Source organism: Triturus cristatus, chromosome 7, assembly GCF_964204655.1.
Source record: "Triturus cristatus chromosome 7, aTriCri1.1, whole genome shotgun sequence".
In the NCBI taxonomy this organism is placed as follows: domain Eukaryota; kingdom Metazoa; phylum Chordata; class Amphibia; order Caudata; family Salamandridae; genus Triturus; species Triturus cristatus.
Genome location: NC_140590.1, coordinates 641,263,042 through 641,286,734, shown reverse-complemented (window position 1 = coordinate 641,286,734; position 23,693 = coordinate 641,263,042). Strand labels below are relative to the sequence as shown.

At 46.1% G+C, this 23,693-nt stretch overlaps 1 protein-coding gene across 1 annotated transcript in view; it reads left to right on the top strand.

Moving 5' to 3' along the window:
- Nucleotides 1-14,062, top strand: part of CACNG1 (calcium voltage-gated channel auxiliary subunit gamma 1) — a 119,081-nt gene extending 105,019 nt beyond the window's left edge. The window contains exons 2-4 of the mRNA XM_085617270.1: nt 1,374-1,448; nt 9,054-9,191; nt 12,756-14,062. Coding sequence (XP_085473396.1) covers nt 1,374-1,448; nt 9,054-9,191; nt 12,756-12,982 — 440 coding nt within the window. The 3' untranslated portion in view covers nt 12,983-14,062. The remainder of the gene's footprint in view (nt 1-1,373; nt 1,449-9,053; nt 9,192-12,755) is intronic.
- Nucleotides 14,063-23,693: the final 9,631 nt, after the last annotated feature.

Below are 23,693 nucleotides of genomic sequence, written 5' to 3'. Positions count from 1 at the left end.
AAAAGAAAGGAATATCAGGCAAATAATGTATTCCAGCACAACTTCTTGAGCAGGTAGACACTAGGCATGCACCTGAAGGACAGCACTGATCATAGCTCTCAAATAGGCTGTTCACCTACCCTTGGATTGGAAACTAGGTGCCCTTAGCAAACACTGTTTGGAGGACAAAATACCCCATAGCCACTGTATAGGGATCCAATCTTGCATGCAAATATTTATGGTCAATCTGGTGCGTTCGTTTCACAGGCCGTGGAGGCCGTGGAGGCCATCTTCAACTGAGTTAAGAAACTCACTGAGTCAGCTGGATCACCAAGAGTGTGAGCTTTATGTTTAAACAGAAAAAAAAAGTTCCTTGCCATATTAATGGTTGAAGCTCTGAAGGGGTTGCCAGTCAAAACCTCTTTCCATCTGTGTGTTTCTTGTTTCAGTATTTTATTTCACTTAGACTTGCCTTCATTTTGGGAAATACCTTCAACCTCTGATATATGGCTTCGCATGAAAAGCGACCGCACAGTCTGGTGTTGATCCATTAGAATGGCAAAAGAGCAATGTAAAAGGTTGCATTTTCTCGTTAATGGAAGTAAACGAAAATGCAACCTTTTGTTTTGCATAAGGCTGAATTTCTAATGCCAGCTTTGATGTACTTTCTTGTTGGTTACCCAATGAGTTGCCCAGGCGCCACTGCTGGAAGCCACCTTCACAAAAAAGCATACATTTATAATCGGACGTGTTCCTCCTTCGGTCTTCAACGGTGGAACCCTATTCCCTCTGACCTGCAAGTCACACCATTTTCATTCCACTTGCAAAAAAGTTGAAAACCATGTCTCGTTTTAAGAGCTTTGTAATGCTGGTGATATTTGCTTCATATGGTAGCTGACTTATACTGGGATTGGGTGGTGGAAGATAGGCAGCGATTGGGATGGCTAGGAAAGTTGCATTGGTCTCTTGCCCTTTCTACCACAGAGAATCTGTGTGGTAATCATATATTTTACATGCAGGCCGTACATTTGTATACTTCTGCTGTACAAAATAAAACTCTGCCATAATAATACTTATAAACTTTTGTTTTTTTTTAAATAATTCTTTTCTTTATTCTTCATGAAATACGGGTTTGTTTTTTGAATAATCTTACTGTTTTTCTACTCTGCATGAAATTCAAAAAATAAAAGTGAAACCTCACTCTTATTGCATACCACTCATCTCTTATGATCCCTAATTGCTTCTTTTTTCATTTGCGTTTTCTAATTTTGCATTTTTGAATAAAGTCAAAAATCTTTCTATAGTTATTTCCACCCAATAGTAGAACTCTTAGCCCAGTTTCTTGCTGCTGCTCACTTATACATCTAAGTTTTCTTCATTTTTCCTTGTATTAGATCGTAACTGCACATACTTCAAACATTTCACCTCTGGAGAGAATGCAGAGATATTCGAAGTGACAACTCAGAAAGGTAAGAAACACCAATGAAAGGCAACTTGATCTTCTTGTGTATAAAAAAGCACGTTTTAGCTAACACCAATGGTGTTTTCAAGAACAAATAAAAATATGTTTTAATTTTAACGCCCTAATACATTATGGCGATCCGTATTTACTTCCTTGCTAAGTAGCACGCAACGCAGAGGAACGGGCCGGCCAGTCAGTACTTCTTGGAGCCAAGTTTCACTAACGCTCAAGCTGGGCTCTGGGAGGCACTGGCGGGAATATTTTGGAAATTTCATTTGCAACATGAGGCTGCCAACAATTGCGTTTTTAGTGCCTTCCCCTGTAAAGTAGTCTTTAAATCTTACAAAGTTTTAAGCAAAGTTACTGGTCTAATGTGGTTCAAAAGCACAATTTGCCACTACATTTCTAAAGAAAACATTGATAGAAAATTCTTAACCCTCGCTGTAAAGGAATCTATACTTTAAACAAGGTATTGGTCAATGGTACAGCTGACAAATAAAATGTCTGCTGATACATCTACCCCAAACTCCTCCGCCTATGTGGGATGCCTGTCCACCCTGCCCAGTAGAGCAGGAAGGGTGCAAGAGAGTCTAAGACTGGCAAGCACAAGGGGTGAAGCACATGGGAAGTGAAAGATCACAGTAATTAAGATGCAGTGCGCCACTCACACCTTCTGGCTCCAGTACCACTGCACCTACTGTATCAATAATAGCTAAGCCCGGAGGAGGAGCCTAGCGCGCAACCAAGATGGCCGCGTAGGTGCGAGGCTCCCGAGGACCTCCGTGACCTCCTACACATATCCTGAAAATATCCTGTCCTACATGAGGGGACTGTTTGGGTGAGCCCGAGCTGAGGTGGCACCCGTTTTCCGCTTCCAAATTGGACCTCGGACACCGGCGGAAACACCGATCGAGGTTTGCGGCCTTCTCCACGCCGGACCCCGGATTAGATCTGTGGGGCTATCCGGAGACAAAGTGGACAGCAGCGGCGGGCAGGGCTCAGCGACTCGCGTACCCCGCACTTTCACTTTCGCTTTTGCACCCTCCTTGCTGTCTTGGCGAGGTTGGGTCGCGGGGCACTGTGAGGTGGTGTGGCCTCGTTGGGGTGCCCTGCCGGCCCGCCGGCTGTGGTCCCCCCCGCGGATCTGTGGTGGCCCCCCCCGGAGCCCGTGAACCGGCTTGCCTGCCCTTTACGACGTGATTGGCACGATCGGGGGACTGGAACCATGTCCACAAAGCAAGATGGTGACCGGGCAAAGGTGAAATCGACCCGACGTGGCGCAGCTCAGCAGTCTAACAGCATGGACCGCTACACCCTCCAGAAGGGATCTCCCGAGGTGCCGCGTAGGTCCCCTGAGGGCCCGACTGATGCTCCTGCTCTGCCCGCGGATCTGACCCTGCGGGATGTCATGGGTGCTATCGCCGAGATGAAGGCCTCGGTGAGCCAGCGTTTTGATACACTGGCGCAGAAGATAGACTCGGTCCTCGTGGATGTTGGCTTGGTGAGGGCCGATCTATCCAAGACCAATGATCGGGTCGATTCTTTGGCCCACACCACATCGGGCCTCACGACAGATGTGGCGACCCTCCAAAAGGAGGTGCGCCGGCTTGGCCAGGCGAGTGCGCTGATGGACCGCCGCTTGGAGGATTCCGAGGGTCGGGCCCGGAGGAACAATGTCCGCATTATCGGGGTGCCTGAGGGACGTGAGGAGGCGGCGGCGGACCTATTCGTGGAGGACTTGATTCTCACCCATCTCCAGCCCCGGGGGCTGAGTAAATTCTTCGCGGTGGAACGGGCCCACAGGGTTCCCGGGGGAAGGCCTAAGACCGGAGCCCCTCCGAGGCCTCTCATTGCCCGGATTTTCAACTTTCGGGACAGAGATGCTATTCTGCAATCCTCCAGACTACAGGGACCGGTCAGACTCGACAATATGGACATAAATTTTTATCCTGATTTCACTCCAGCGGTCCAAAAGCAGAGACTGAGCTTTCTCGGAGTCAAATGTCGTCTACGGGACCTAAACCTCAAGTATGCGATGCTTTTCCCAGCTAAGTTGCGGGTGGAGGTGGATGGCCGCACGCACTTTTGTGATCGTCCCGAAGTGGCTGGGGACTGGCTGGATACTTTGTCTGGGGATCGGGCTCGGGGTGGTGGGGGGGGAGCGGTTGGGGGAGAGGGCTCGCCGGATCAGGACTGAGGGACTAATATTAGGCCTCGCTATGGGCAAAATTGATGTCACTTTGGACTGTTCGTCTGTTCGAGTAAGTTCCCCTCCTGTGGAGGTCGTGTGGGGTCTCTTGGGGGTTCTCCCTCCTCCTCTGGGGGTTTAGTTAGTTTAACCATCTATGGGGCGACAGGCACACTGCACTTTGGGGGGGCTGTTCGGGCTCATGCAGGGGTGCAGGGAGGGGGGAGTTCTGTTGGGGTGGGTGGGTTGGGGTGGGGTGTTATTCGTTTTTACCACAAGGCAAACCCCTTTTTGTATTGGTCTTAAGGTGCTCTCGGGGGGACGAATGATGGCTTTTGTGTGTGATGGGGGGTAGGGACTTGACTTTGTTGTCTTGGAACGTTAATGGACTGGGGGATAGGATCAAACGAGGTGTGGTCCTGCAGTATTTGAAACGAATCTCACCCGATGTAGTTTTTCTGCAGGAGACACACCTTATTGGTAATTCTTTTTGTGCCATGAATCGGCGTGGCTACCGTTTAGTGGCCCACTCGGGCTTCACGTCGGGCTCACGGGGTGTGGGCATCATGGTGAAGAACTCGCTCCCGTTGGAAATTGATGAGGTGCTCCATGATGATAGGGGACGCTACACTGTCTTGGTGGGGAGAATGGAGGGCAAAGTAGTTGTCTTTGTATCAGTATACGTCCCACCGGGGCTTCAGTCGACCACTTTTGCAGACCTGGGGCGCCTCCTCCTTGGCCTTCCGGGGGGGCTTCTGGTGGTTGGGGGGACTTCAATGCGGTGGTTTCTGGGACTGTGGATCGTCACCCCCCTAGGGACCTCCCCCAGGCACAGGCGTGGCTGTCCGGCCTCTTGGATACACTGGGATTGGTGGACTGCTGGCGCTTAAAACATCCCACGCAGCTGCAGTACACTTTCCACTCGGGGGCCCATGGTAGCCTCTCCCGGCTTGATTATGTCCTTGTTCCGGCGGCCTATGTTGGGAGGGTAGGAGAGGTGCGCCATTTGGCGCGGGGTATCTCAGATCACTCCCCGCTCCTGTTACACTTTGATGTCTGCCCGAGGGGTGAGGGCAGGGTAGTTCCAATCAATGGTACCTGCGCGACCCCATCATTCGCGCTGACTTGATTGAATCCTTACAGCGATACTTTGATGAGAATGTGGGGTCCGTCCCTTCGGCTATCTCCCTGTGGGAAGCCTTCAAGACAGTTCTCAGAGGGGAGGCCCTATCCCTTATTTCCCATGCCCGGAGGCGCGAGCGGGAGGAGGTGACCCGGGTGGAGGCCGAAATTGCCGAATTGGAGGGTGATCTAGAGGGTGGGGTGACAGATGCTGCGCTACATGTCCTACAGCTTAAGCAGGCGGCCTACAGGGCCCTCGTCACGGAGGCGGCCAGGGGCCTCAGTAGGGAGCAACAGGGGCGACTGTATGATGTGGGTGATAAGGCTGGTAAACTGCTCGCGTGGTTGGATAAAAAGGAGAGAGCGAATCGTGTGGTCCCGCTGATTGAGAGGATGGATGGTGTGAGTGTAACCGAGCCAGAAGAAATTGTCTCCTGTTTCGCGGATTATTTCCGTGAAGTGTATTCCCCGGTTTCTCCCTGCTCGGAGGAGGATTCCCATGCCCTGCTTAGGGATATCGCGCTCCCTTCCCTTTCGGAGGAGGACAGGGTGTCGTTGGATGCCGCTCCCACCTCCGACGAAATTGCCCTCGCCATACGCTTGGTCGCCTCTGGCAAGGCCATGGGCCCGAATGGCATCCCTATCGAGTTGTATAAGTTGCGACCGGATGCATTGGCACCCCACCTTCGCGCGATGTTCCTGGCGGCCCACTCGCTGGGCTCCCTCCCGCTGGACCAGCGTCTGGCTACAATCGTGGTGATCCACAAGGAAGGGAGACCTCGGGACCGGGTTACATCCTATCGGCCTATCTCGCTCTTAAACGCGGAGCCCAAAATTCTTGCCAAGGTGCTGGCCAATCGGCTGGTCGGCGTGGTGGGCGATCTGGTCCATCAAGACCAGTCCGGCTTTATTCCCCATCGCAACACGGCCCTTAATCTGTGGCGCTTGCACGGGGTACTCACACGTGTTCCATTCGTGCGGGAGCCGGCCATACTGGCGTCCTTAGACGCCACCATGGCGTTTGACACGCTTGAGTGGCCATACATTTGGGCGATGCTGGCGAAGTTTGGATTTGGCCCGGGTTTCATCAGTTGGGTCAAATTGTTGTATTCGGGCCCATTGGCGCAGGTGGTGGTAAACGGAAGAGTATCGGCCCCATTCGCGCTGGGCCGGGGCACGCGGCAGGGCTGCCCCTTGTCGCCGCTCCTGTTTGCGCTGGCCTTGGAGCCCCTGGCGGAGTGGCTGCGGTGGCATCCTTCCATCCGTGGTCTCCGTTGGACCCCCGAGTACGAGGACCGCGTGTCCCTATATGCTGACGACATCCTTTTGTACCTAGCCTCCCCACGTAAATCACTAATAGTCCTGGTTGATGTTTTACGTTCATTTGGCCGCAACTCAGGCCTTGTCATCAACTGGGCCAAATCATGTGTGTATGTGCTCTCCGGGGAGGCTCCCGTCCTCCCGCGGGGCTGTCCGATCCAGATTGCCTCTCAGGGGTTTAGGTACCTGGGTGTCTACATTACTCTGGACCCGGAGGCCCGCTATGAGCGGAACTTGCTTCCCCCCCTCCAGCGCTTGAAGGAGGACGTCGCGCGCTGGCGGCGCCTGCCGCTTTCGCCGCTCGGCCGGGCGGCGCTGTTTAAGATGATGTTGTTGCCACACTTCCTGTACGCTCTCCAGAACACTATGGACTTAGTCCCGGCGCGCTATTTCCGTGAGGTGGAGAGTCTACAGCGCCGCCTGTTCTGGGACGGGAGGCCGCGTATTGCCCTGGCGAAGTTGACGCTCCCATGGTACGACGGGGGGATTGCCCTCCCGGATACTAAACGGTATTACTGGGCCTCCCAGCTAGCTGCAATCAACCATGGCCTCTACGGGCCCGCCTTGAACCCGGCATTTGAAATGGACAAGATGCTACTGCCCGGTGGCGACTACAATCGAGCGCTCTACTCTGGCGCGTCCGACGCTCGCCTGACGGGACCTACGCGTGTCATGGTGCGAGTATGGCACGCGGCTAATGCAGCTATGGGGTGGAAGGACCGTTTGACCCGGGCGTCACCGCTGTACACGTACACGTCTGAGAGGTTGGGCTCCCTGTGGACCTCGAAGGGCTTCGAGAAGTGGGACACGATAGGCATCAGTAAAGTTGGGGATCTCTGGACGAGGGGGGGATTTAAAACATTCGAGATGCTGCAGACGGAGTTGCAGGACAGTGAATACTTTCGGTACTTGCAGGTCCGTCATGCACTGGGCTCCGTCTTCCCAGACGTTGCCTCCATCCCAGAGTCTTCCCTCCTGGAGGACAGAGTGCTAGATGGCCATGTCCCAGACAGCACGATCTCACTTATTTACAAAAAACTGATTAATGACCGCTCGGGCTTACTAACTGGCCTCCGAGAGGCTTGGGTTGCCGATGGGCTGGAGTTGGACGACGAGGACTGGATCTCCGCGGTGGCCTCTCCGAAGGAGGTGGCCATACCGGCTCGCCTTCGCTTCGTCCAGCTTAAGATACTCCACCGGGTCTACATGACGGGGCCAAGGCTTCTGCGTATGGGCTATGCTGAGGATGGGTTGTGTAAGCGTGGGTGTGGTGCTTTGGCGACCTTTCTGCATATTTTGTGGGAATGTCCGAAGGTGGAGCGATTTTGGCGTGGTGTGCACGAGGTCCTGCGAGTGGTTACGCGTGTCGCACTGCTGCCTGAAGCGAGGAGGTGCCTGTTGAATGTGTGGGAACCAACTGACTACTCGGCTCCGCAGATGTGGTGGGTGACTCTGGGATATATGGTAGCTAAGCGTGATATTGCTCAACTGTGGGGATCCCAGAAGCCCCCGGCGGTGTCGGCCTGGAAAGAACACATGGACTGGTGCATGTTTCGAGAAAAGGTGGTGTATGTGGCGAGGGGTAAGCCTGGGACATGGGTGAAAGTATGGGGCCCCTGGAACGTCTATCGCGGGGGTATCTGCGCGCCGCCACTGCTGCCTGCTGCCTCACCATCCCCGTCCCCTTAGCTGACTCCTTCCCCCAGCCCCGGGCACAGGGTTTCCCCCAGTCCTTGCTCTGTTCCCCTTCCCCTCTTTAGACTCCTGTGGATACTAGGGGTTCCCCATTCGGGGAGCACGTGCTGCTACTGTCGATTGCGGGTTGCCTTGTGGGTGTGGTTTTTTCTTGTTGTTTGTATAAAATGAAACCGTATTGTGGGGTCTGACTGATATGGCCCACGGCATTGATATCTCCTGATTATGCTCCTTTGCAACACCAAGTGTTTTATGAACGTATGTCATATGCTCCTGTCATCCTAGCGGCCGGCCGGAAGGTTGTAGGCCCATACCTGTATATTCTTGAGATTTGTAATAAACGGTTTCAAAAAAATAAATAAAAAATAATAATAATAATAGCTAAGCCCTTAACTCTGCTCTTGAGTACACAGGGCCCGAATTATACATCAGTCATACTGTCCCAGCTTGCCTTGCGACTCTAACTCTCTGCACCTGGCATGGACCAGAACAGTGTGCGCAATTAAACTAAAAATGTGCTGCCCTGAGCGGAGGTGCAAAGTCTGACAGTCATGTCTGCCCTGAGGACAACATGAAGTCCAGAGTCGCGATTTCAAATTGTGGCCTCGTCTTTCACTGGAGGCAGACCGGCCTCAGTTGTTAAGAGGGGGCAGGGATCTCCCACTAGCGGGTGCAGAGTGTTACTGCGCAGTCTACAGGGGATCCATGGGAGGGTACGTGGAACCCTGCAACCCCTTTCCAAGGAGTGCCCCTAGGGGGGTGCCCTGATTGTACGCCACCTTCAATGTGGCACTCAATCAGATCTCCTCCCGACAAATAAGTAGCCATTGTACCCATGTCTGTATACCGTGCAGATTCAAATACAAAGGGTTTACTCACCTGCATTGGCTACTCCCATGAGGCAACACCCTTGTATGATTGCACTGGCGCACATCTTGCATCGTGTACTAGCACAATCCACATTAGAGAAGAAGAAGCCGCAAGCATGTGTGGCCCGGTCTGTAATACCAAAATGCCCGGGTGCACAAACAAACAGATGCACACATCCGTTGCGCCCCAGGGCACATTGTATAATATGGCTCCAGGACATTTACAAACGTTTCCCTACATAGCCTGTCTTCTGGAGTACCTAGCAAGTTTCTCATTAACTCATAGGCCAGTGTGCTCAGGAGGCTGCAACCCCTGCACTGCCTGTCATCCATAGTAAGGCAAAGAGATACCTATGTGAGGGAAAGTCTGAGGTTTAGCATCGCTTCGTCCTTACTTTTCCTTATTATGTCTTTCTAGAGTACAGCATCTCGGCAGCAGCGATTGCCATCATCGGAGTTGGATTCATGGTGATCGCGACCATCTGCACCCTTTTGTCCTTTAAGGAAAAGCTGGACTACTTCCTGAAGCCGGCGGCCCTGTTCTATGCATTTGCAGGTACGTCTCATCTTCAACGCAAACCTCAATGACAATGTCTGTTTTAAATCTCATTGATCATTTTATACTGAGAGTTTGAAATAAATGACAATTCCTTATTGAATACTTGCATATAAATCTCTTCTGATTTCAGTCGTCTTATTTAGTTACTACAGGAGTGCATCTTTCTATTGTACAATTAAAAATAAATGTTTAACTTACCCTAGTATGGAGGCTGTATTGTGAACAATCATGACTCAAGGAACTAATTTGCCCCGTTTTGTAAAATATTAAATAGTGAGAATAGAAAACATTACCGCTGGTTTTGAATTTGGGTAATGACTTCCTATCATTTTTTCTACCAAGGGTCAAAATGGTAATAAAACGACGTGATTTACTAAGCACCGTTAGGTACAATGTAGGTCTCCTGCCCACAGACTGTAGGATCTCACTACCACTACGGGAAGCATAAAGGACACATCCAGAGAGATGATGGATGTTGTTTTAAAAGAAATAATCAAAACGTAGCCTTTTTCTTAACAATCTATAGAGCTTCAGTATGTGTTTTGTGTTATCTCTTATTATGTAAAACTGCAGCCCCGTATTTGTACTGAAGCTACAATACCGAGGAAGCGTTTTAAAAAGGCATGCCTGGCTCACTCAGAATCTTTACGACTAACTAGTGAAGCCTCCAAACCCTCTGTCCAGCACTCACTACAAATTCAAACATCGATGATGGTTCAGCCCTACTTAACCTTCAACCTTTCGGGCTATGAAACTTTTTTGCTAACCAGGCTTAGATTAAATATTTTTCACTACCTGGGTATTTTCCTTAAGACGAATACTTGGGAAAAATTTCCCCAGCCTTGTCCTTGTGACGATAGTTCCCCCCAAACAACGATTCACACAACCCTGTTTTGTCAATTTTACCAAGATTTGAGGAAACAGTGGCTCGTTCCAATCTTGAAAGTCTTGGGTTTACGTAGGTGCCGTCCAGCATTTCTTGCTCTTCTCTGTTTAGACGCTGAACCTTATGCTAAATCGATCGCAATTTTCTTGAAATTGGTTGTTAACCACAGGCAGAACCTAGAGTAAGAATGGAATCCAACTTCCTCGATATGAACAATGGTCTCTCGATTGTTGATGTATAATAATTATGACATTCTTTTTTAATAGATGCTTTTTTTATATAGTAAACTATACTCCTCTTGTCGTAACTTGCAAATTTGGAGTTTAGATTGCTTCCCTATTGGAGGCACGGTTTATTGAGGAAACCTTTTAATCGGTTGTTTATTTTTAATAACTTCTTTTTGCTATCCTTGTGAAACCTTTTGTACTACCTTGGTCATAATTCTTTTTAATTGTATTATATTGTGCTTTTATGGATGTTTTCTCAACAACCGAATAAAGCTTGATTTGATTTGATTTGATTTTGTACTGAAGCTAACTCGAGTTAAGATACTGATAATCCCGGGCAAATAAACCTGTGCAACCTTTTATCTGCCCCATCAGGCTGAGGCCAAATTTGCTGTTCGCAGCAACTGTGATATCACAGAAGTGAAGAATGACATTCTCTCCTTCGCCCACGATGCGAAACAGTCCCTACACGTCTGATTGCCCTAATGAAATCCACGCCCCTTCTTGATTGGAAAATACCCATTATCCGGTGCAATGCTAGCCAAGCATTTAAAAAACAAGAGGCTGAGCTCCAGGTTGACTTCTTTGTACAGATGTTTTCCTCCACAATTTAGTAAGATACATCTCATCACTCATTGCCTATACTGCGGGGTGGAGTGCAACCACTGGTACAAAGCGCAGGCCTCCTACCCACCATTCTGTTTCCTTTAACAGCAATACTGCATGCAGCATCGCATCTGATCACCAATCAAAGCGTTTACACGCGACCCCGAAGCAACTGCATTACCTCAGCATGCATGCAACGCCAATGCTGGCTGAAGGATCTTCATGGCCATCCACACAAACATATTACCCTCCTCAGTTTACCAGAAGAAAGTCTTGGTAGTCACACAGAAACTAGTTTCTGGCTTGCTAGACTTCAAATCCTGCAAATCTGCAAAGAACAAACCTTCTATTGGCACGTCTGTGCCTAGAGTGTGAATTGACTTTCCTGTTATCCCAAAGTTTAGCCGCTCCCGACAGTGCTTTTGGAGTCAGGAGTCACCTCTTCTCCATCTTACTACAATTCAAAGTGTGCCTCCTTTCTTCCTCTGCTTCCCTCTCTTCATGTCACCCTTTTGCATCGGTATCATATGATCTCTCTTTGCTGTATAAGCAATACAAACGTGTATGCTTCTGTAACTTTGTATCTAGAGCATATATGGTCCTGTTGCTACCTACAGTGCTCCGTTGCCCCTTGGTGCCAGGTCTGTGCTAAGTAAATACCCCCAATAACATAAAACCCAGTGGATGCCTGGGAGCTCACGCCTACGGTCAATAGAGGATCATGATCTTGTTGGTTACACTTGCTTGCATCAAAAACTGAAGGCCCGGAACATGAAAAATGCCTCCTATCAAACCTCTTCCCCCAATTCAATTCAACGTCAAGGGTTTTTTGATCAGGGATGCATTGATATAAATCACTTTTTGTGTTTGATACCACTAGTTTTCCAGAATATGAGTATCTCCTTTGAGTTCAAAGACCACCTCTTGAAGATCTAAATGCAGCCATGTTTTATATGTTGTGCACATAATTTGCAAGAGCATCTCTGTATTTCCACGTTCTGGCTAAATTATGACAAAATATGCAAATTCCTTCATTAGCCAGTGAGAGTTGTACATTTCGGGGGGGTGGAACAAGGTCAGAGCATCAGAACTCTAATGCATATTCAGAAACTGGACATGTATCCGTTCACTCACTGAATGTCCATTGCACCTCTGTAAACTATAGGATATAGAGAGAAGCCAGCTAGATACTGTCAAGGATTCCTACAGGGCCTATCCATGAGCGTGCACACACAAAATGTTTGTAAATTTGGTTAAAATTAGAATGTTACTTTTTTCCTGTGGGTTTTACACAAATGATACAGAAATCTGTTAATATATTAGTCAATTATCAGTTATTATAGTAGTAAACACTCAATATATCTGGCTTTCGGACAAATAAAACAAGTTACACCTCCCTCCCACTCCCTTGGCAAGGGAGGTCTGGGGTGCAGGCATGTAAAGGAATTCTCTGGCTCATGTCGTGTGGGCATGCAGAGTTTCTGCTGCAGTGGAATGATGATCTTGGGTACTCAGTGAGAACACACTTCATAGGAAATTTACTTAACTTTCTATAGGAAACATGCTATAATTTGATGCAGGAAGGAGTGGCATTTGGAAAAGAATCATTTCAGGTCACAACTGGTAGACGACTCAGACCTCATTGTTCAGATCTATAGTATTTGTTATTTGCGGGTTATTGGATCCACATAGAAGGTGACCAACACCCATGGAACACCAACCACCCCCAAGCGGAAATTGCTTCACATGCCAACAGCAGTAGGTCAAGCCAAAGAAACAATGTCAGGGAATGATGATGGGTGAGAAGGTTTTCCAATATTAACAGATTTCTCCTGTTCCCAGGCCTTTGCATCATGGTGTCGGTGGAAGTCATACGGCAATCCGTGAAGCGGATGATTGACAGCGAAGACACCGTCTGGATCGAATACTACTACTCTTGGTCCTTTGCCTGTGCCTGCTCGGCTTTCGTCATTCTTTTCATTTGTGGGGTCACTCTCCTCCTCATCTCCTTGCCACGCATGCCCCAAAATCCCTGGGAATCCTGCATGGACGCAGAACCAGAGATGTAGAAACCACCGTATGCTCAAACTCCATGCCAGGACTGCTGGGGAAAAAACAGCATTTACATGTAGGTGGACTCACATGTCCTTAAGAAGCGGGGTTGAACTACTGAAAGTTCAACACATTCTATAATTGCAGAATTAGCACCGGTATTGACGACTAGCACTGGTGTCTTTTCACATTGTTTTTTAGTTACTTTTGTCATTTTGTTCACTTGTACACTGAACTGGTGAATTGTGTCTTGAGCTAAGAACAATGCGTAGAATAACGTCAATGGCATTTGTCCAACAGTATCTTATGCAAGAATTAGGCTGGAGAGAGACTTGCCTTTTCTAAGGGTTTTTTCAAACTTAGGAAGGACACAACACATTTTTTAAACCCATGTTCCTCAAATTATGACAGTAGACCCCATTGGGGGTTAAAGACACGGCTGAGCAGGGTCACAAAAAGCCGTGCAGTTGAATGAGCTGTCATTAGTATTCAGTATTTTGGCTATAACCACCAAGTGTTTTATTTCACTCAATAATATGTTTGTAAATATGTTTTATACAAATGCTTCTTCAGGTGGGTCATAGGTGATCATTTCTGTTGAGAGGAGGTAGAAATCAAAGGATACAATGTTTGAGGAACCCTGCTTTAAATGAAGGTTACTGGTAAAGCCACCAGGAGATCTAAGATGAGCTGCCTGGCCACGAGCTGTGCGGGTCAATGTGCCACTCGGAAGGAGCAATGGGAGATGAAGACATTGCAGGGCTGCGGTGCCCTCGAGGGACAGGTTTACCTGTCAGTTCATCGTGGGTTTGACTGCTGCTTCGCTTCCCTCATGCCGGTTGGCGGGATGTAGTGGGAAACTGGTTTGTCGAAACAAAAACTCAAAACTGAGCTTGTTGGCAGTAGGCAGTAAGCAATGCGCACGTTCTCTTTTTTGCTAAATGCCACGCGTGGATTTGAAATGTTATAAAATAGTTTGAAAACGAGAATTTTTTCCTTGGGACATGTTTACTCTAAAGCTTTGCGATCTTGTGAACTTCAGAGAGTAATACGTATTTATTCGATCTAGCAAATAGACCATTAAAGTTAAAAACTTGAGAAACTTACATTGTATCAAAAGAACAGGCAATAACATACAAGATGATTGAAAACGTCTAAACAAACTTGTTAAACATACCACAATTTGATACCTTTCTTGAAGTGCTTCACCAACAGGCAATGATGTGTTTGATTAGTCAGTTAGGGCAAGGTGCTATGACAGGAAGGGCGTAAAGTGCAGCAGTGAACAAAGTTAGCCTGAAATATAAAAGGATTTGCACGAGGGGCTGGTGGAAATCACAACCAGAGTGAGGCAACTCAGGACCCAACGCAGTAAACAAGGACTCTGTGGGAATTACAACAGTAAGCAGTACAGCGAGTCATAAACGTAATGCAAACCTTATGTTTCAACAGGGAGGAGTGCAAGGGAGCGTGCTCGATTTTTCCAGCTCCTTTGCTGCCAGTGACAGAAAATGCACTGCCTTGCATGCTAGTTGGACCGGATTCCTTCCCCGTAGCTTAATTACAGCTGGTCGGCATGACCTTATTTGCAACAGTCTTAAAGATGGCCATAGGAGTTTCTTCCTGAGTGATAGCAAGGCCGGACAGATGCACAAGTGAAGCAATGTTTTGCTGCTAAGCCCACAGAGACGACATTCTGTGGTAGGCCAGGACTGTTTCCATACCAGGGTTAGGTCCTTTGATGGAAAAACACCCAGCCTAATTATCATCAAGTCCTTCTTCTTTCTCTCAGAAAATTATGTGGACAGATATGGCTGAGGGCCCCATGCTGTGCAAGACCACCCACGCACGTCGTTTGATCACCCAAGTGCCCTTATCGGTGATAAACATTGAAACAGGACTGCTTTATTAATTTCCCATTTAAAAACAGAATATTCCGCTATAGTATGCCAAGTTGTGAAGTGTATTCTGCCTTGTTCTGGCCTATTGCTAGTTGGGTTGGGTGCTTAATCGGGACTGTCGAGATGAGAATCTCTATAATTGCCTCCCAGGCCTGTGCCCGGGTCATCCTGTCTTCATGGCTCAAAGAATCCTGATTGAGTTGAGGGGTAATAAAGTCCATGATTGTCTCTATCATCTCTCCCTTCCATCTAAGGCACTTTAGATTGAATGGCTGTGAAACTGAGAGTAAACCTCGTGCTTCTGGAGCCCTGGGTGGAATGAGTTCCAGAGTAAAGATTTGGGGGGAATGATCACTGTCCGATCTTCCTTTTATGTTGAATTATGTGATACCCCTGAACAGGCACGAGTCTACAAAGGTAAAGTCTATGGTTGAACATGCCCTGTCAGTCACTCTTGTGAAAGCAGCGGGATTGTCCATTGGACAGAGTCCATTTAGTGTATACAGGCCCAATGTCTCAAGCGCACAGGTGCAGTTTTTGCAATGGGAATCACATCTTGATTGATTACCAAGTGTTTCCTGTGTTTGGCCTGGAAGTTTGACTTCAGAGCCCTGTAGTAGGTTCATATTGAAATCACCCGACAATATTATATTAGCTTGTGGCTATGTAAACTTTAAGGCTTTGAGTGTTCCTATCAAGGACTGAGTATTATCAGTGTGCGATAGGGTGCTGCTGAAAGCTTAACACACTGAATCCATGTTGTGTCAAATTTTACATCCTCGTGGGCCCATAATATATCCATTGAGATGTAGATCGACAGGCCACCTTTTGCTCTGACGGTCCTTGTTTCTTTGATTGCTGAGTCATGATATTACTTGAATCTCACCATCGGGGTGCGTGACAACTGCCAGGTTTCTTGTAGTAGCAGGACCTCATGTTCTTGAAAAATGTTTAGAAAATCATCCCCACCCGCTTTGCTGCTTAGACCATTCACATTCCAAGAACATATTTTACAGGGATGGGCCTGTAAAGGGGAGTCCGAAGGCTTCTCTCATGCATCTTCTTTGAGTCTGCCACTAGGAGGCCCATCTTACTGATGTTCGTCGGAGATGGCTAACAGCTGTGTTGCTCTTTTGGTATATGGGTATTTGCAGGCCTACCTTGACTACAATCTAGTGGTCGGGCCAATCGCCCCCTTCAGCATGCTTGGTGTTGATTTTGTCTGTTGCAGCGGACTTGGGTAGGGTATCGCCTCTACCATCTTCATTTCAATGCCCCATGTTTTAGAAGGTTTCCCTATGTTGACAAACTTGGGCTGCAATAGTTTTATCAGACCAGGTGATGGTTGTAATATTGTTCCCTGGTTGTTCGGGATTTGATGTGAACTCAATTGTTTCTACATTTTTGGACCTAATAGGGTTTTAGGCCATGAAATCCTTCAAGCAATCGTAATACTGCACTTCGATTTAAAATAACATGGGCACCCCTCGATTTGTAATGTGGAATCAACACAATCTTTGTGCCTTCCTGGGTTGAGTAGCCACACACCTGTCTTCTGTCTCCCTGTATGATGTCTCTTTTGTCCTTGTATATGTTTTTGTAGCTTATTTGATTGATTGAACTGGAGGATGGAAAGTTCTTAGTTCTTTAGGACTCTGTGTGAGGGCCTTCCCCCCGATGACCCTTCTTGGTGATCTTCTTACCTCAAACCATTGGGCGTGACTATTCAGCAATTTAGACATCTCTATTTGGGAAAGTCTTGTGCCATTGTGAAGTTCCTACATTTTTGGTTCTTTGATTTGCTGAGAGTTAGCCAGAGCAGCTCCACTGCTCTGATGCTTTGTTAGTTTCTTGACTGTGTTGATGGAGGTCTCTTGCGGGAGGGGTTTAGGGATTGCGGGCTATGGACAGAGTGATCCACTTGGCCTCTTGTCATGACGACCTCAGTTGATTCAGGTTGCCGAAACATTGGATACGGATTAATGGCCGAAGTTATAAGTTTGACTGGTTATGTGGTTCACTTCTTGTCACAATTAAAACTGAAGGATTGCGTGTGTGCAGATGTAATTTGGTCTGCCAGTTCTATTGTAGATTTATTATCCCTATCATTACTAGCGGCTTGCATTTGTGTTAGTATTATATAGGTACTCTGTTGTTTTCCTTGTTTTTTCTGGCTTTCCTCACGTGTTTGCATTCCCTCTTCCTGAGGAAAATTTGTGGACTGGTGCTTGGTGAGACTTCTGATGTTTTTTCTGTTGGAGCTGTCTGGATTGGGGAGATACTTGCTGGACCATTTGTTTGTGTCACCTTTATCTGGGTGCCTGGATGGATTTCGAGGTACATCTGTGTGGAAGATGGGTTAAGAGCTCCTGCTGGCTTTTGCAACAACTTTGCAAGTTTTCTGGCCATTGATTTGCCAGTAGGGGTCTTTTTTGAGACTTTTTCACTTCTATAATTCTGTCAATATAATGGGTACCATGGCGAGTTTATCTATGATCGAGAAGCAATGAAACAAGTGATAGACTGTCACTGGGTCTGGTTGAACTTTTATTATCATGGTGTTCAGTGCCTGCAGTTTCTGTTTGAACCCCTGTACATGAACTGCAAGTGCATTTAATAAGTCTACTTGTAAATCCATTTTGTCTGCAGGGTATGTTAATGCCATTTCATTTACCCTCATGGTACTTAACCATTGGGGCCAGATCGATTAATCTTACAGCTGATTGGTGTGCCCTACAGAGGGCCTTTCCAACTGGGCCTCTTGCCTTTTGGTTGGGGACTCCTGTGTCCCTGGTGCCCAATTTGCTTCCTTTGCTTCTATTGCGTATAACTCCTTGATGTCAGTCTTGAAGTGGATCCCTTCTTTATAAACAATAGGACCCCCCTGCTGTTGTTTAATGGGTGATAGCAAAGTGTTGTTATCATATTTGCAAGCTAAAGAGGAAGAGGCACACAGCTGATCAGGAGATAATACCTGCGGCTGTTCGAACGGACTTAGGAGTATATCCCGCCAAATCACTGAATCATCTAGGTCTTCCTCTAATACAGCATTGTCTGGTCGATTTGGTGACTGAGTAGGTGTTTGATGAGTTTAATTTGTCAAAGGCAAGTGCCGTGAATTGTGCTGCTCTGAATTCCATTGGAAGTGTTCCAGAGCTTCTACCAGAAACTGTGGCCAAACCTGTTTCCACCTGTATTTCTGCGGGGGAGTCAATGCCTAACAGTGTCTGGAACTCTGAGTTCTTGTCTGGTCCACTTGGACTCCTCGTCGAATCGATCACTGGGTATGAAAGTTGTTGCAACAGTTTATGCTTGGTTATATTAAAGGGAGGCCTCTTTTCGGAAGGTAGATCATTGTAACTACATTTCCCTTGGGCCTCTTGAGAGGAAGAGATAGACCCCCTACGGTACGCTGTTAAGAAATCCGTTATTTTGATCTTTTTTTAAACAGTGACTTTAGGACATGACACAATTTCCTCTGTGCCTGTCTCAGAGGCTAGGTCCAACCTTCCTTTATTGTTATTGGTTGGCTTCATGGGCTTTTCCTTCTCGGCTCCCCCTTGCTTTTTTGCCAGTTTGGAGGCACCTCGTACTTTTCCCGACCTGATGGAGCAATTGCAGACTGGCAACCCAATGTGTTGCTTGGTGAAATACGCTGGTGAATGCACTGGTGAGCTCAGAAGCTCTAGGACTCGCGACAGGGGAGCTTTTTCAGAGAGTGTAAGCAGCACCCGAGCCTAGCCAGGCCGGTCCATACCAACCCCGGCTCTACCATCGACAACAGCCCCTAATGCTAAATCACGCCCTGCGGGTCAAAACTCCAAACTTCAATTTCAATTTTCTGTGTTCTAAGTTTTGGCCTTCCAAAGCACAAAGTAGCGCCACCTCACCTTCCCTGCCATTCGATCGCGGGATCACCACTGGGTCACTACTGTTCTCTGCTGGGAAGGGGCACGAGCACGCTGTCTCTGCAGCAAGAGAAGGTCCTAGCACTCACCGCCAGGCTCAAGGGATGCGCAGGAGGTGCAGGGCAGGTTCACCGAGGTAACTGGCGGTGAGCTCAAGGCAGGTTGTAACTATGGCAGCAAGCGGGGGAGAGCCCAAGGCCACAGCTGATTCGGCCTACTGCTACCGCCTGTAACCAGCCTTGACCAGCCTGCAACTGGCTCTCCTACCACGGCCAGATTCGCAAGCCTAGGCCACAGCCTACCGCCGCCCACTGCCAATGCTGATACTGAAAGCCAGCAGGGCCCAGGAATTCGATGAGGGTCTCACCAGGAGGGGCGTCTCTGCAGGGGAGCCTGAGCTGTTGGCGGCTCCCTCTCCTCGCCACACCTTGCAGCTCCCGACTCCTCACAGCGTAGCATCCTCAAACCGGAAACGGAAGCTCACCTACTCAGAAATGGTATCAGTTGCTGCGGCTGCTGTCTCTATCTACGATACAGTAAATAAAGGCAGAGAATTCGATCGTCCCCGAGAGAACTGTCACTACAGTAGCTGGGATCCACACCAAACATGTTTGCTTACTTCCTGTTACCGCAGAGCCATGCCGCCCTTCCCAGTCCACCTTCAAGGGAATGTCTGTCAGTAGCACACCTCTTCCTTTTCTGTGATAGACCCTTCTCTCTCACAAACAGTCAACATTTTATCCTAATCTTTGATACTGCACTACAATTCCCTTTCGTGATCTGTTCCAACTCAATGTTTAAAATGGGCATCAACCTTATTTAGCACTAATAACCTCATGATTACCCAGTATTAGTACATTAAGACCGCAATTAATATTTTCAACATCCACAGCTAACTTGAACAATATTTTCTCCAAGCCAGATTTATAGATGCTTTTTACCTCTTGGAGACAGAATACTATCTCTTGTAGGATTTTTGGGGGCAAGTTGGAAGTTCCCCTGCATACCCTACACACTTCCAATGTACCTTCAAGATGTAGAAGAGCAAAATAAATGTTCTAGGCTTATGCAAGTATGCACGAGGACAAATGTTAATAAATGTGACTAAAGACAGGGAGTAAGCAGCTCGTAGATGCTCGCACAGAATGGTGGGTCAATGGAGTCACTGCTGAGTTCACTGCATTGTTGTCCCCCAAAAAGAGTGAATATACGCCCCCAAACAATAGCTATGTAGTACATCCTATAAGGGACAAATTTGTACGCTTGAAAAAGAGACAAATTAGTGCTGGGTGACTATTTAACACACCTCAAACCAAAAAATATGTGATCTAGGTTTGGAGGCCTTGAGACAGTATTGATGAACCTGTGGAAACTTCAAGAGTTTGAAATGCTTTTATATGGACGTACCAGCACATCAAGGAAGGTTCTTCCTCATTTGGTGGTGGCGTTTTAAAAAGTTGGAGGTAAAAATGAACACTGCTTTAAGTGTCACAAGCTGTGTAAAAGAGGGGTTGGCTAATCGAGCTGCCCTAGAGCTGTCAAGTACAGGGATGCAGAGAAAATAATGCCCTAGGTGCCATATGTACTGATGCCACTAATGCAGAAGCACAATTAGACCACACTTATTCTATGCATGCCATACAAAAGTCAAGCCAAGAATCCCAATTCAGTTTCCAAGGTTTCTATTATTCTTCATTACATCATTTTGAGATAAAAACAGCCAACGTGTTTATTCCTTTTCCACCGAGGAACTTCTTCAGGGCTGTGAACAACATGAACATTCAAAACCTACATCATTAGGTACTGAGTACACAACCCATCATTATTAATTTATACAAATAAAAAAAAAATCATTTTCTACATACAAAAAGTGGCAACCATAAGCTGGTATACATACTGTCAAAAAGAAACAGCATTTATTCAACCAGTATAGAATGTCCAGAATGGTACAAAACTAAGCATGATGACAATATTCATTCATTATTCATATCTTGTGTCAACAGTTTGTCCCAAGATGGTCAAAACTTAGCTACAAAGCCATTACACATACCTAATTTTATATGATGGAATAGTTATCATAGGCAAAGGACTGTCCGAAGTGATGAACTGTGGTCCAATAACAAGTCTAATGATGCTCTAATTGTCATTTCAAATTCCCAAATAATTAGTTTGTAGCAATTGAGTCATACATGCAATAGTATTAGCAGTACTACACTGACATTAGTGTCATCAAATCCACAACCCTCCTTAATAAGTACCCCAATTGAAGACCATAAGCAAAATCATGTGGATGACATTATGACAAAGCCCAAGCTGGCAAAATTAGGTCACATAACAAATGGCGTCTTTAAAGAGTAACACATGAATTACTGGGAAGGCACACAAAAAATCTCTTTTATTCAGAAGAAGGATCCCCATTCACATGAGAGTGATAAAGGCTTTCTGTGAATATCTGGCAATAGGTATTCGATATACCCCATATGAGCGTATCTGGATATCCCCGAGGACAGATGTAAGAGTATGTACTTTGACAACATTTTAAGGATTCAACAACTGCTGGGCCCCTTATACACACATTTGGGCCACAATTTAACCGTAATAGCAGCTCTGTTAAAACACGAAAAGGAGAGGAGACGAGGCACTCCGACACAGCCATAAAGTAAGGGAAATTGTGTAATATTGTGTGTCTGTAAGCAACATCAGTTATAAAGCAGGCTGGTCAGTATCAATAATCCACAACTGTTTTGACAACAAAGATGTAACCCAATACAATTTAGAAAAAAAATCAGAGTTATGGAAAGCTATGTGCCACACATTTATTCTGTGAATGTACATAAGTCAATGCAAAACAGCAATAAAGTTTTAATGATGCACCTGATTCTCATACTTGTATATTCTGTCCTCACATGTTTAGCTTGCTACTGGACATCAGTTGTCACCAAATGACAGAAAAGCATGTCCCACTCACCCTTGCATGTAGTTCTTGCGCATGTGTTGGATACCATTTCTTGAGCCACATAAAGCATAAGAAACAAAAAGTCATATGATGTCTCAGAAATTTGTTACGTAAGTGTAAAACATACCTCCATCGTACATTGTGTCGAGTAGTATAGTATGTAAGGCATTGCGTCTCTATCGCACAATGAGAATATAAATTTAAAGTATATTGTAGATGAAAATCGAAAAATCTGTTGCCATTTTAAATTAAATAAAGATATCTGTAGTTGAAAAGAAAAGAGACAAGTGGCATTGCTGAAAAAACCTAAAAAGGGTGTAGGTCCCCAGATAAAATGGCATGATTTCTCCGAAAATGTGCTGCCACCTTCACTTGTTCAAAACCAAATATTAGACCACGTATTCACATTCGAGAATTGGTTATTTAATATAAGACAGTAAATGGTATAGAAACATTATATATAAACAAAAACTGTCAATATGTGGTACGATATTATCATAGACAGGAAATAATTATAAGTAATCGAAAAGTCCGCACCATTTTTTGCTATTGAGTAGTAAACAAGGCATGCCATGCAGAATGAAAACTGGAATGAAAACTGCACAATCCGTGGCACAATAATATCAAAGACAGGAAGCTATGATAAGTAATCAGGATGTGTGTGGCATTTTGTGCTAGAGAGTAGCAAGAAGGGCATGTCATGGGGTATGGAAACGCACAATATGTAGGGAAGGTGCATGATTCTTAACAAATCACAGTTGGTGACAATATCTATATTATTCACAACAGCAGCTATGATAAACAGCAATAACATCATTCATTGGCATAAGGTTAAAATGGAACCAATCATTAGTATGGTGCATAATCTGCAGTGTGTTGAATGTACCTAGTGTATCATAAATTCAATCAAACACTCATAAACGTATCAATTTTAGAATGAAGACAGGCATTTTTTAAAGGAAAGAAAGAAATAATGTGGATTGAAGACCTACATTGTAAAGGTGCAAATACAAACCATATCCAGTAAGCAAGATGTCAAACAGTTAGCTCATTGTGACATTTCACTTGAATATAAAATAGGAACAATCAAACACTGACTTTAAGTAGCTACAAAAACTATTTAAATTCATTGTTGGTTTAATGACCACATTCAATTGACCTAACATGACTGTGAGAAAGTAGTTCATTAGTCGGGGTGGACAGAGGTCCAGGACAAGTAAAAAGGCACTATTCTGTTAGGCTCAGTTAAAGGTTTCAATATTTTAGACCTGAGCTCAGCCAGTGGTAGCTATGGCACAGAGCAGACAGGTATGACTTAGAGAAAATGTGTAAAGTATTTAGAAGTACCATATCGGTTAAAACGTCCAAAGTACAACACAATACAAAATCCCACTCTGATTGAGAAAAAGTATTTTTTAAGCCAATAGGTCCAGCCTTCCGCATAGCTACAGTACCTCAAGTCATCACTGTGGGCCCGATTCACATAATTAACTTAAAACAAAATCCTAAACTGACTACCATTTTGGTATTCACAGAAGGCACTTACTCATTTTGGTATTCACAGAAGGCACTTACTAATTTCGGTATTCACAGAAGTTAGGAGTCCTAACTTTAGGACTCCTAAATGACTTCTGTAAATATCGAAAGTCTTAAAGTTAGGATTTTTCTAAGTTTAGGAGTAGTAAAGTTAGGACTCCTAACTTTAGGACTCAAAAACTGAGAAAAATCCTAACTTTAAGACTGTCGGTATTCACAGAAGGCATTTAGGAGTCTTAAAGTTAGGAGTCCTACCTTCTGTGAATACCAAAATGAGTAAGTGCCTTCTGTGAATACCAAAATGAGTAAGTGCTTTCTGTGAATACCAAAATGTGTAAGTGACTTCTGTGAATACCAAAATGGTAGTAAGTTTAGGATTTTGTCTTAAGTTAGTTCTGTGAATCGGGCCCTAAATGTTTTCCCGAGT